Source organism: Ciconia boyciana, chromosome 16 (assembly GCF_034638445.1).
Source record: "Ciconia boyciana chromosome 16, ASM3463844v1, whole genome shotgun sequence".
In the NCBI taxonomy this organism is placed as follows: domain Eukaryota; kingdom Metazoa; phylum Chordata; class Aves; order Ciconiiformes; family Ciconiidae; genus Ciconia; species Ciconia boyciana.
Genome location: NC_132949.1, coordinates 12,124,952 through 12,138,841, shown reverse-complemented (window position 1 = coordinate 12,138,841; position 13,890 = coordinate 12,124,952). Strand labels below are relative to the sequence as shown.

At 58.5% G+C, this 13,890-nt stretch overlaps 1 protein-coding gene across 1 annotated transcript in view; it reads left to right on the top strand.

The window, feature by feature from the left end:
• The first annotated feature begins 961 nt into the window (after positions 1 to 961).
• The window catches only part of NTN1 (netrin 1), a 104,454-nt gene continuing 91,525 nt past the window's right edge, over positions 962 to 13,890 (top strand). The window contains exon 1 of the mRNA XM_072881151.1: positions 962 to 2,027. Coding sequence (XP_072737252.1) covers positions 1,004 to 2,027 — 1,024 coding nt within the window. The 5' untranslated portion in view covers positions 962 to 1,003. The remainder of the gene's footprint in view (positions 2,028 to 13,890) is intronic.

Below are 13,890 nucleotides of genomic sequence, written 5' to 3'. Positions count from 1 at the left end.
GCCCCTGCGCCCGGGCTGTCCCTGGGGCTCTGCCGGGGAAACGGCCCCTTCACCGAGATCAGCCCCGTAAAACAACCTGCCGGGGGTCGCCAGGCCCCTTAGTTCCCGTGTCGTGCCCAAGGACTCGAGATTTTCCCCCGTTAAACTTCCCCGGCATCGGGATTTCTTTCTCAGGGCCGACGGCTCCGGGCCGAGACCCGCCGGGAGCCCCCTCGGACCGGGCCGGTGCCCAGGCGGGCTCCGGGCTCCTGCACTGGACGGTGGCTCTGCCCCGGACCCCCCTCCCAATCCAGCTGAGGGGGTCAGGCCCTATCTGGCCTGGTAGAGAAGGGGAGGCCAGCAGCGACCAGCTGGGAGAGGGCCCGATCCTGTCCCTCTCGTCGTCCCCACAGGTACGCGGGGGGAGTCCTCCCGGCCGGTCCCCCCCTCTCCCCGCCCCGTGCCCACGGAGCATCCCCAGCTGCTGGGGCGCAGGCAGCCCTGGCCTCCCCCAGCCCCGCCGGGGGCACACAGGGGCGGGGGCGAGAAGGAGGGCCCTTCCCCGGCTCCTCGGGGCGGCTCGGGAGCCCCGCGGCGGCGCTGGCGCCCATCGCCGCGGTGTCGGGGCGGGCTCCGTCCCTCTGCCACCCCCCCCGCCCTCCCCGAGGCCCGTGCGTGTCTCTGGCTGAGCCGCCAGTGGATGTCGTTGTTCTGTTCCTTGAGCGCGATGTCACTCCTTTAGCATGACCTCAAACGCGGCGGGGGCTGGGACCGCCAGTCATTCTCCGTGCGAGAGCCGGGGCGGGAGGCAGGCGGGACCCAGCCCCGCCGACAGCCGCACTTTTGTGGCGCCGCCGCCGCCGCGGTCTCCCCTTTCTCCGCGGGGCTGGCCGCGGGGCGGGCGATGCTCCGGGCTCCCTGAGCCGCTGCACCGCGTCCGTCGGCCGAGTCGCCCCGCGGAGCTGCGCGCTAGAGCGGCGGCTCCCCTCCCGCCTCGCCCCACGCCGCGCGGAGGTTGCGCAGGATGCCGCGGAGGGGCGCGGAGGCGCCGCTGGCCCTGCTGCTGGCGGCGGCGTGGCTGGCGCAGCCCCTGCGCGGCGGCTACCACGGCGTGAGCATGTTCGCCGTGCAGACGGCTCAGCCCGACCCCTGCTACGACGAGCACGGGCTGCCCCGCCGCTGCATCCCCGACTTCGTCAACTCGGCCTTCGGGAAGGAGGTGAAGGTGTCGAGCACCTGCGGGAAGCCGCCGTCGCGGTACTGCGTGGTGACGGAGAAGGGCGAGGAGCAGGTCCGCTCCTGCCACCTCTGCAACGCCTCCGACCCCAAGCGCGCCCACCCGCCCTCCTTCCTCACCGACCTCAACAACCCGCACAACCTGACCTGCTGGCAGTCCGACAGCTACGTCCAGTACCCCCATAACGTCACCCTCACCCTCTCCCTGGGCAAGAAATTCGAGGTGACCTACGTCAGCCTGCAGTTCTGCTCGCCGCGCCCCGAGTCCATGGCCATCCACAAGTCCATGGACTACGGCAAGACCTGGGTGCCCTTCCAGTTCTACTCCACGCAGTGCCGCAAGATGTACAACAAGCCCAGCCGCGCCGCCATCACCAAGCAGAACGAGCAGGAGGCGGTCTGCACCGACTCGCACACCGACGTGCGGCCCCTCTCCGGCGGCCTCATCGCCTTCAGCACCCTGGACGGCCGCCCCACCGCCCACGACTTCGACAACTCGCCCGTGCTGCAGGACTGGGTGACGGCCACCGACATCAGGGTGACCTTCAGCCGCCTCCACACCTTCGGCGACGAGAGCGAGGATGACTCCGAGCTGGCCCGCGATTCCTACTTCTACGCCGTCTCCGACTTGCAGGTCGGCGGGCGATGCAAGTGCAACGGCCACGCGTCGCGCTGTGTCCGTGACCGCGACGACAGCTTGGTGTGCGACTGCAAGCACAACACGGCCGGCCCCGAGTGCGACCGCTGCAAGCCCTTCCACTACGACCGGCCCTGGCAGAGAGCGACGGCCCGGGAGGCCAACGAGTGTGTGGGTGAGTCCCACGCCACGGGCACGGACACTCCGGCAGACGCGGGGGGAAGGACGGGGAGAGGGCGCTGAGGTCCCCGGAAGGGCAGGGAGAGGGAGGGGAGAGCGAAGGACCCGGCAGGGGACTGGGAGCGACAGGCAGGGGGACATCCAGGACCCGGCAAGGGACCTTCAGGGACGGGGAGCGAAAGGCATGGGGACATCCAGGGACACGGCGAGCAGCGCGGGGACATCCAGGGACACGGCGAGCAGGACAGGGACAAGAGGAGCAGGACAGGGACACGCAGGGAGATGGAGAGCAGGACAGGGCGAGGACACTGAGGTACCCGGGAGCGTAAGGCAAAGGAGGGGACACCGAGGGACCCAGAAGCGTGGAGCAGGGGATGTGAAGGCATTCGGAAGCGCAGGGGATGGGACACCGAGGCGCCCGGCAGCGCAAGGCAGGGGACACTGGGGCACCCGGGAACGCACTGGTGACAACACCGAGGGACCCCGAGGTGCCGAGCAGGGAGCGTGGGGAACTGGGGACCGCCGGGCAGGGGACGGCGAGGCACAGGAATACCGAGGCAGGGGATACCGAGACCCTCGGAGGCGTGGGACGGGGGACACGGGAGGCACCCGGGGGAGCAAGGCAAGGGACACCGAGGCACCCGGCAGCGCAGGACGGGGGCCACGGGGGGACTCTGGAGCGCAGAGCAGGGGACAGCGGGAGACTCGGAAGCGCGGAGCAGAAGCACCAAGGAGCTCAGGAGAGGGGAGAAAGGACACTCAGGAAACCGGGAAAACACCGTTCGTGTCCGGAGAAGCGCTGAGGAGCCCTGGCTGGCTGGGAAGGGTCTCCTGCCCCGGGCAGCTCCCGGCCGGGGGTCCCGCAGCGCACGGGGCGCGGTCCGGTCCGGGGACGCCGGAGCTCGCCGGCAGCCCTGCTCCTTTCCCCAGGACACCGGCTCAGAGCCCCGCCGCAAAGCCTCCAGCTCGCCCTAGAGGCTCCGTGCCCGGACGGGACGGGGATGGGCTCCGGTCCTCCCCGGAGGGAGAAGGCGGCCGGGCGCTGGGGAGGGCAGCTCGGCAAAGCCTGTGGCTCCCGGCGCTGCATCCTCAGGGGGTGCGGGCGGCCCCGGGGAGCGGTGGCGGGGCGGAGGGCACTTGAACGAGCCCCACGGCCAAATGAGAACCGGGGAGCAGCCGGTTCGCTCCGTCTCGGGCGAGAAACCCGCGCCGTCCTGGCTGTAAGCGAGCCCCAGCCTCCGGGCTGTCCCCGAGGGGAGACGGCGCGTCCCTCGCCTCTGCCCGGGTGACCAAGGGTGAAGGGTTTGGGGTGCTCTTCCCCTTGAGCCCCCGCACATCCCGCCGACGGCTCCCCCCGATCTTCCACTCCCTGCTCCCCAGCGGGATCCCCGTGCGCTGCCGGTCTCCTTCTCGCCGCGGTTTGGGGGGCCGGTGCCAGACCCCGGGATGAGCCGTGTGCCGGTGCTGGGGGTGACCCAGCCCCGGGGTCTGGGATGCGCCGGGGCTCGGCTCGGCTCGGCTCGGCTCTCCGCGCCGGGACCCCCCGGCACCCGCCGCCCGCCGCCGCCGCCTTGTTTACAAGGAAAACACGGCCCCGTCTTCCAAAATATTTGCAGCTCCGACGATAGGAAAAAAACCTCGCCGAGCGGCCGGGATTGGGCTTTTGGTTTTTTTGGGTTTGTTTTTTTTTTTCTTCTTCTCCTTTTCTTTTTTTTTTTTCCCCCAAATCACAATCAGATGTGTCCCTTGCAGAGAACGCAATTTATTCGCCGGCGCCTTCAACACCGAGGCACGGCCAAGCCTGGGTTATCTGGCGGGGAGAGCGGGGCCCGGTCCCGCAGCCCGGCGGCACCGGGGCACACGCGCCGGCGGCGCCGGGGGAAGGTGCGGGGGTCCCGGCAGCGGACGGCCGTGCCTGCCCCGCGGGGCGATGCTCTGCCCCGGCCCGGAGCCTCCGCTCCCCGCCGGGCTGCGGCTCACGTCGGGGCGGAGCTGGCGCGGCACCGGGGCGGCGGCAGCGGGGGGAAGCGGCGGGGAGATGCTGTTTCCCGGAGGGGAAGGCGGTGGGTGCCGCTCGGATGTGCCAACAGCGCCGAGCCGGGGGTTATCTCCGGGTTTGCTTTTCTTCTGTCCCGGCGGGGTCCCTCTGCCCCGCAGCCTCGGGGATGGGACTCCAGGTCGTGACTATTTCCCACCGCCGCCCCAGGGCGGGCCCAGCGCTGCCTCTTCCTCAGCAGCAGGTCCAGGGGAGCAGGAGGGGCTCGGCTCCCCCCAGGCTTCGGTCCCGTCTCACAGGCAGGGATGAATTCCCTGCGTGCGGAAAGGGAGTTACCGCTATTGGCGGTGCCATAAAATTTGGTGCGATCTCGGCGGACCCTTGGTCTACCCTGCAGGGTCCTGAAGTGCTCCTGAAAATGCTTCTGTTCAGTTATTATGCTGGCCCCGTGCACCTAGCAGCCTTCTCCTTTCCAATTTACTTCCAATAAAAAGGAAACGAGTTTCCAGTTTCCAGTAAAATGTGTGACTTTTGTGCCAGGCTTTGCATTTCAGACCATGCACAGTCCTAGCCGCGTCAGACTTCTGCAAACGAAAATCACTTAGTTTTTTCCTTTTCCGCCGACTTTTCTGGGAAGTGAATGTTTTGCAAGGACGAAGCTACTGTAAAATAATTTTCCCCAGCCCGTTTCTGCTGCACATTCCCTGGGGCCATACCTATCAGTCTGCAAAACCAACCACGGCCAAACAACTGCGTTGCCCTGCCAAGCCCACACTGCCTGGAATAATCCCCCTAGATAAAGATCACAATAACCCTATTCAGCTCCCACCCACCTGCTCATGACCATCGGCCCACCCTGGTTTCTCTCCTAAATCCAGAGAGAAAGTCAGGCTTTGTGGTCACCCGAGGGCTATGGACCCAGCCTTCGCCGGGCAGGGGCAGGGGACGAGCGGTGAGTTGGTGGAGATGTTGCTGGCTGCACGCTGGAGGGATCTTCAACCGCCTGAGAGGGAAGCCAGAGGAGGCCAGACCCTCCTGAGCAGCAGTGGTGCGGGGGTAGGTGAATTAGCCAAATGAGCTGAATTTGCCCCAGGCAGTGTGAGAACTCAGTGTGAGAACTGATTACAATTTTTTCCCTGAATTTGCTCTTTTTTTTCTGGAAAATTGGTTTTTTCAACCAGGGAGAAAAATGATAGAATGTATCTGCTTTGCTTAAAAATTTGGGTGTTTTCTTTGGTAAGTCCATTCCCCCTGCCAAAACCGAATCTTTGTTCCTATTCATGCTTATTTGGGTCTGAAAAAGAAACGCGCTGGAGTTTCTGACAAAAAGTCAAAATTTCCCACGGGAACGTTTTTCGCCAGCCAGATCTAATTTTTCTTTATCACTTCTTGCTGCCTGCAAGAACCCGGGCACTGCACACGGAGAGGACAGGGCCTGGCCCAAGGAGATGTTCTCCAGGGACCTGCTCCTGCAGAAGGAGCCCGGCCAGCAGAGCTTTTCACAGATTCAGGTTCCCATCAACTTTACCTGGCAAATAACTCATCCATGTAGAGCTTGGCCTTACAGGCCGGCTTTGGCCGGGTGCCTGGGAGCTAACATGCTCCAGAGAGGACACAGCTTGGAGGTCTGTTCTTCATCCTCCCTCTCTCCAGCGCCGTCGGGCCGGTTCCATTTGCTCAGCATTGGTCCAGCCCAAGACCCATGTCTCCAACCCAGTTTGTCCTGATGAAGCTTCCAGCTCCCCTGTGAGAGGAGACTGTAGCTGGAAAAGGCCCGAACTAAAATGTTGTCAGAGCTCAACTGCTGGTGAGCTTGTGTGGACACATGAAAATGCAGGCAGGGGCTTCGACCAGATTTAGCGACATCAAGAAAAATGCAATCGACACCATTCCACAATTTCTCACGAACTGCGGCGTTATTTTGAGTGCTAGAAATGAACACGGACAAGCACTGCTTTTGAATAATCCCTTTAGTTTGCATAAAATACCTTTGCATTTGCCTTGGCTGGGGAAAGCACTACTAGAGAAACCCAGGCTGCAGCCCGCTGACAGGCGCTTTGAGAACGACCTCCAGACTCGGTTCCCAGTGCCGGCTCTGGTGCTTCGCAGCCCTTTCCCCGCGGGGCTGGGAGATGCACCCGGCACCTGCACGTGTGTCTGACGTCAATGGTGTTTGCAGGTGCTGGGCGCCTCTCGGATTTTGGCCCTTTGTGATACCTAGAGAGTGTTTAACAATAACAAGTGCAATTGCAGTGAGAGAAAGGAAACATACTGTGTTTTCAGATACAGGATTTGGCACAAGCCACTCATGCAGCCTGGTGTTAGACAGGCTCTGCTCCACGGTGTGCTCTGCAGTAGAGTTCCCAGGCTGGGATGTGTCTCATGTCAGAGCAATTTGTGAGCAACCCTCTCCTCCAGCTAAAAGGAAACTTCATCTCAGACAAAGAGGGGACCAGGAACTACTAGAGAACAGCCTGCCAAACACTCCCAATGAAAAACTTCCTTCCAGACAAACCTGGGGCTTTATCATCTCAGTGGTGGTCCAGGGAGATATTTGCAGGGCAGTGCTTACTAAAACAGCCGGTGGGCTCCCCTCCACCCTCATCACAACCAGGGAAATTAAATGCTTCCACAGCAGCATGCTCTTCTCGCTCTGGTCCTGCAGAGGGATGTAAGGATTGTAGGATTTCCTCTCAGGGAGTTCCTGGTGTCCTTTAGTAAATTTAGGTGATCCCTTTTCTTTAGCCTGAATTAATCATCTGCACTTAAAAAGCCTTCGTGACTCTCATCCCGTCTGTAAGTGTTTTCCCCAGGGTCAGCACAGTGGGGTGTTAGGTAGCCCTACAAAACGATTCCTTCCCATTCCCCTTGGACTCTGAATGGGGCAAGGAGTCATGCTGGTGGTGACTGACGGCTTCAGGCCCACCGGAGCGTGCCTGCAGCCGTTGCTCAGCTGGGTGAGCAGCTCCTGATGCCTGTCTGCAGGGTTGAGGCACCCCAGGAGCACGCAGCAGAGCGGGGAGTCAGGGCAAGTCCTGGGGCCACCGATGGGTGACAACGGTTCACAGTGGCTGAGACCCATCAGCCCAGGAAGGACTGGTCCTTTCTGTCTTCCCCCCTTCCTGTGATGATTCAGGGCTTTGCAAATGGTCTGTCTCAGAGAGGGACAGAGGAAGAGAGGGCTCTGTCTGCAGCAGAGTGGCAAGGGGAGTGGGGGGTAGGACCAGCAGAGCTGGCAGAGACCTGGTCGGGCAGGGGCATATCCATTGCACCCTCTTCCCCTTTGGTTCCTGGCACCATAGTGGGATGGGCGTCAGACAGAGGACTTAAGTGGCTTTGTAAATTCCTCTGTGAGGAGAAGGGGGGTCTGAGTGTCCCTGGCGTTTACCCTGCTTATCTCTTCCAGAGGGATGGGGAAGGTTGCAAGCATCTTTTCTCACCTTGTAAAGCAGCGACATTTCTTATCCAACCAAAGGGGCTCTGAGCAGGATGTTCAAGGTGCCCATGCAGGATCTCCAGGGTGTAGCACCCTCCTGACATGGATGCTGCTGCCTGGGGCTGGGCAGCACAGCGCAACTATGTCCTTAGCTTGAGCCAGCCAGGCAAGGCTGACAGGTGGATTTTGGAGCCGCTGTGTGCTGATACTACCCATTACCTTCTGAGGATATTAGGAATAGCCATCATTTCTGATATCCAGGCTTGTCTTTCCCCCCTGTGCCTCAGTTTCCCCACTTATAGCGAGTAAAGGGGGTCTGTGCAAAATGCTTTGGACTTGGGGTGAGAAAGGCGTGAAGCGGTATCATAGCATCCTTGTGTCTAGGGAAACACTGCGATTGGGGCAGCTTCACCAGTGACATCGCACCAGCCAGCAACTGGAACAGACCCTGTGAGGGTTGGACCTCTCGTGGCACCATGTGCTGTCCACGGAGCCACAGATCCTTTGCACCCCAGCCCTGGTTCAGCTCCCAGCGGGTTGTTCTGCATGGGGAATTGCATGAGCTGTGGGTAACACTGTATTGCTGAGCAGGTGGGTGCTGTAGCCATAGAAATATGGGCCCATAAGCTGCTGAGACTCCCATTGTAGCCTCCCAAGCGGGCCTTGCATGGGCAGAGCTTTCTCACAGGCTTTTATTCTCAGGAAGCTTAAAGTTAAACTGATTTCCAACAGAAAGGTTTTTACACCAACAAACAAACAAACAAAAAAGCGCAGTTAAGGCTAAAACAAAACCAGGCTTGGCACTCTGGGTTGGACACTTGCCTTCCCTTGAGCTTGTCCATGGCTAATCTCTGCCCTCCTCTTTCTGGGCCAAAGCATGTCATCCTTATTCAGCCTACGCTGTCCTCGCTTCGGCAAACTCCCCATGACCGCCCGGGGGGAACATGCTGCCTCTGCGAGGACGGAGCAAGAAGCACGTGAGGGCTCTTGAATCTCTGCTGCTTGTAGGGATCCTGCTTGTAAAAACACTCCCAGGGTTCTGGTTTTCCTACCTGGCCCGTGAAGTGGGGGCAGCTGGGATGCATGAGCCTGTCTTTATATTCTTAATGTATCTCCCCTTCATCCTTGGGGAAGGGGGACAGACTTTCTGACCATGGAGGGTTGCTGCCTTCTTTGGCTCTAGATCTTTCCAGCCTCCCTTTTGGGATGCCCTGCTTTTTGGTACAGTGTTTTTGGATGCTCTTGCGCTTATTATGGGCTATTGCATGCAGGGGTTGGGCTGTACAAGCAGAGTTTTCCTGGGTACCTTCTGGAGGATTTTGGGGTGCTGTGATGAGTTTCTTCCCCAGCCAGTTTTGCGTTGGGGGACATGCAGGGCGAAGGAGGTCTTGGGTCAGGACAACTGGAACCAGCTGGTTACCTTCATAGCATTGCAGAGGTTGTACATAATTTTGCCCTGTGTTGCTGTCAAACGGCAGAAATAAACCCAAACCAGCCCCAGGACCCACCAAATGCAACATCCAACCTTTCCTAGAAAGCACTGACACACAGTGCAGGACGCACCAGCCCTCGCAGCAGCAGGGCTGAGCCCTCAACATGTGGAGGGGCTTTACAGCCCCCAGACTCAACCGCACCCCGATCATTTATTTACAACATGTTCATGATTGCACCAAACAGGTCCCCCCGATTTTTCAGGCAGCAGCAGGGGAGGTAGAGGTTTTGCTGCCAGGATCAGCCTGCACAGACGGCTTAGACCCGGGAAAAGGGTTCGGCAGTGGCGGAGCCCAGCAGTCACATCTGCTTCGTCCCCAGGGTGTCTCCAGAGCGGTGGCTGCTGTTTGGCCTTTGCTGCTGCAATCAGTGGGGGACATTTCCTTTGCATGGCCCGAGCTCCCCTCCCTGAACATCCCTGCCAGATGCCCACTGCTTCCTGCAAGGTAGCGTGGTGGAGCTGGGGAGCCTGGCATGGCCGTGGGGCTCAGCCTGGCTCTGCAGCCCAGCGTTATGGGGGAGACGGGTCTGCACCTGAGCAGGAATCAAAGCACAGCTCATAAAGAAACAGGCCAGATCCTCATCCGGTGCAAACCCGGCTCTGTCCGGTAGCAGCGTCTCACCCCTGTTAACCACGCTCCGAAAAATCTGTTCCCTGATGGCTGGGACAGAGTTGCCTGGCTGAAGTGACGGGCAGGCTTTTAAAAAGATATCTGTATAATAGCTTTCATTTATAAGGGGATTAGGATGCCCTGGGGACTGATAAGGAGACAGGGAGGCTTTTCCTGCACTGAGCCGGTGCAGCCGAGGAGGCTGTTGGGGGAAGCGGAGCAGGGGGCTCGGCTGCTCTCGCTCCATCCCAGGCAGGAGCAGCCCCAGTTTGCAGCAGAGATCAGCGGCACAAAAGGGCTCAGCCACACGCCGGCTGGGAGTTTGCGTTAGGCTCATCAGAAGGCAGGGGATTAACTGGTGTGGAGGAAAAAATGTTGTGGTTTTTGGGTAGATACTAAAAAAATGGTTTCTGAGCTGGGAGAGCACAGGCACCCATGTTTGCGGAGAGTTGGGGAGGGAGTAGGCATGCAGCTCAGCTGGGAGCTTGATTTATGGATTTATTTTGAACAGCGCTGGTTTTAGTGGAGACTGGAGTTTAAAAACTGTTGGAGTGATACGGCCAGAGAGAGTGCTTCGTCCCAGGGCTCAGCGGGGATGGTGCTGGGCGAGGTCTCAGCTGGCACTGGAGGGACTGCTGCATCGACAGCGCAAACTAGGCACAAAATCGCTGCTGCTCACAACATGCATCTCCTGTGCAAAGTGACCGCCGCGTTGCTGGGGAGTGCAGCAAGCAAAGCAAGCAATAGATAAGAAAAGAGCCCAGTTTCATGTCCCACACACAGCTGTGAAAGCAGGGAGGGTGCAGGCAGGAGTTTTCCTTTCAAACTTTTTCAAAGTGTCTTGTAAATGATGGGAGTGTTGAAAACTGTATCTGCATCTCCCTCCTTGACAGAGGATTGGAGGCGGGGGAAGGAAAAAACCTCTATTTCACATTCTCCTTGAAGTGCAGGGTCTTTCTAAATTACTTCATGGAGGGTTATGGGCTGGCAGGGACTTCTGGCTTTGCCCACTGGCCGTTGTCACCCAGGTTGTGGTATCACCTGGAGAGGGACCCTCTCCTGTGCTGAGTCCAGCACAGGGACAGGGTGCCCCGGGGCGCTGCATGGGGAGCTGCAGCCCCCAGCCCTGCTCCTGTGATGTGCCCCTGGTGATGGCAGAGCTGGTAAAGGTAAAGGATGAGCCCAGGGGACCTTTGCCATCTTCTAACAAAAAAGAGCAGCAAGAAAGATTGTGTGGGCAGGTGAGCGGGAATGCTGGCGCAGGCGGGGGCAAGCAGCCTCAGGGGTGTCTTGGAGACAAACTTTTTCCCTGCTTGAGGGTCAAAGCTGCTGCATCTTCCCTGTTTGGGGAGAGGAGGGTGGAGAGCCAGGAGCCTACACCCAGCACCTCCAAATTCACCTGGAAAAGAGCAAAACCAACATGAGGGGCAGGAGCAGCCAGGGCATTGACACAGGCTGTGAGCAGCCAGGCTCTGTCGGCTTGTTTTACAGCAAATTTATTCTTTTTGACCTGCTGCGGGGAACTGCTGGGATGGGAAACACTTTCTGATTGCAGAGAAGTAGACACAGATTCGATGATGGTGTATGACGGAGCAAGAAGAGAATTCCCCAATTTCTCAGGGCACTAGGGAGCGGGGAGATTTCTTTCCCCACCCTGTCCCAGGCGGGAATTAGAGAAGAAATGCAGGAGGAGAGCTGCTGGCTCAGCAGTCCCCACTTTGCGCGGCTTGCTCTCCGGGCTGCGTGCCATATCCGTGCTGGGTCTGCGAGCTCCCAGCTTGTGCGAGGCGAAGCCCAGCTGTTCCGTCCCCGATCATCATCTTTACACACACTTGTGTACTCCAAGTTTGCAGATTTGGATGGGAAGATGCATGAGGAGTTAATGTCATCTTCCCCATGGTATTTCAGAGCCATCCATCACCCTGATCCCTACCAGTCTGCACTCTGCAGTGCCGCATGGGTTATTGGGATTTGTGCTTCATCTTGACTGAGTATGACTATTTTCATGGCAGCTCCTTGGGGTAAATGAATGCCCCTTAATGTGAGCCATCTGGATATTTAGGGTCCAGTCTTAGGCAGTTAGACCACAGTGGATGGAGAGAGCAAGGACAACGCATCTGATGAGAAAAAGGGATTTTGTTTACACCCACTGGGGATTGCCCAGTGCCCGGCAGCCTGGTGCAGCACCTTGGTTTGCTCTCACAGCCCCAGAAGTACTTTCCTTCAGGGTCCAGTGTATGATCTCTGGTTGGTCAGGAGATGCTCTGGGAAGAGCTGAGCCATGCGTGCAGGAGGGTGAGGGAGAGACAGCGCAGGCAGGTGAGACCTGAATCTCCCTGTTCTCAGCCTCCTCTTCTTCATGCTACACCTTCCCAAGACCCTGCTCCCTGTGCAGGGAGTCTCTGGCTCTTCCTGGACCACTGCAGCACGTAGTAATGCATAACCAGAAGGAGCCTGTCCCAGAAGCAAATCCAGTCCTGGGGGATGTGACAGAGGTATCAGGACACTCTAAATGGAACAGGGAAGAAGGAAGATAAATGATGGGTAGAGCTATGGATAGGAGAAAAAGGTCTGGTTTTAAAGATCAGCCATTGTGATGCATAAGATGAGCAGAGCAGCCTGTAGAGCATCCCTGGGATGGCCAAAGCCGGCTGCTCCCTCCCGGTGCTGGCAAGAGGCTGTTGTTTTCCAGCCTCATCTGATAAGCGGCGCAGAACCAGCCATGCAGCCGTCATTCATTTTGCCTTCCTCTGGCGTTGCAGGCTGTCCCGAGCCAGGCTGTTTACTCCATCGTCCGCCCGCCCTTTTGCAATAGGGAGTCAGTTCTGGTTAATGTTGGAGATTGTAACGTGATTACCGAAAGTCTCATGAAATTAAATCACTTTGCTTCAAAGCAGCCGGGGAGGGGGAGAGTCTCTCTGGCAGCAGGGATGGCCGAGCGGATATTGAAAGCAGACTGGTAGCCAGTATTGCATCGCACACAATTGAGCTCTGACAGTGTGAAGGCAAATACAAACAGCAGCTTGTGTTTGCCCACAAAGGCTCTGTGCACCAGTATCCCCGGCCCTGTACTTTACACCCTCGGCTCTTGGGCAAAAAGTCCTGGGAGGGTAGGAGGGAGGGAACTCCACTGAATATTTAGAAATGAATTGAACTGTGCAAACATGCCATTGGGAAGTTCTCAGTGTAATGCTTTGGATCAGCTACCCGCCAGGGCTGGAACACAACTGCTGGACTTGAAAGGGCGACTTTCACGCTGAAGCAAAACTGGACAAAAGAAGATAAATGAAACGGGCTCCCGGCAGGGTTTGGTTTGTTTGTTTTTGTAACTCGGCTAATATTCCTGCATTGTTCAGCCCAGTGGCCCAGTGTCTGTCCTTCACACGCTGCTCGTAAATCGGGGCTAAGCAGGCAGCAGGCAGTGCGGGGCAGGGAGGGGATGAGCCCCTCCGGCTTGGGGCCCTGGGAACCCTGAGGTTGTCCTCTGCGGCCGCTGTGCTGCAGGGAGTTGGATGGTCTGCGTCTATGGGGTCGCAATCACACCACGCCGTGCCGGGAAGGTCTGAGCCGGAGCGGTGATGCACAGCCCTGTTAATTCCCAGGTGAACCTGGATTTAGCCCATGGCATTTCTGGGCACGGCGCATGGTCTGGGCTAGCAGCAGGAGGATGAAGAGGGTCTGTGGACCAATGCAGCTTTGCTATCAGTTCATTCTGCAGCTGAGTGTGGCATGGCCTTATGATTTTCATGGACCTGGCAGCAAATCTGCTGAGATTTGCCCAAGTGGGGACCTCCCAGACAAACTGTGGGTACCGGCGGTGATGTGTCAGCTGTCTCCATCCCATGGTCCAGCAGCAGAGCGAGGGGCAGTGCTCGTCCTTGCTGCGCCGTGTGCGTGCCCGGGGATGTGTCTGTTGAGCTCGGAGCCTGCCGGGGGCTGGGGGGATGCTGCTTTCGTGGGATGGACCATGTGTGCAGGATCAGGGCACTGCAGGGTCCCAAAACCAGTCCTGGTGGACACAGCCAGGTTAATACAGGCACCCATTTGATTTTAAGGGAAAAAGATCCCCAAATGCAAGTCTCTTGAAAATTCACTTGCCACTAGGATTTTAGGCAAAGAAGCAGCCAGGTCTAATACCACAATATTTCTCTAGTTAGCACTGAGTAAGCAAAAATGTAATAATCGGCTGTATCAGCTGTATAATAGTTTTGATCAAATCAAATGGCAAAAATAGTGATGCCTTTAAAACATTAAATAACGTGTAATACGCTCCGTAGCATTTACTTCTCACAAGCCTCTGAGAAACCACCAAAAGTTCACAAAA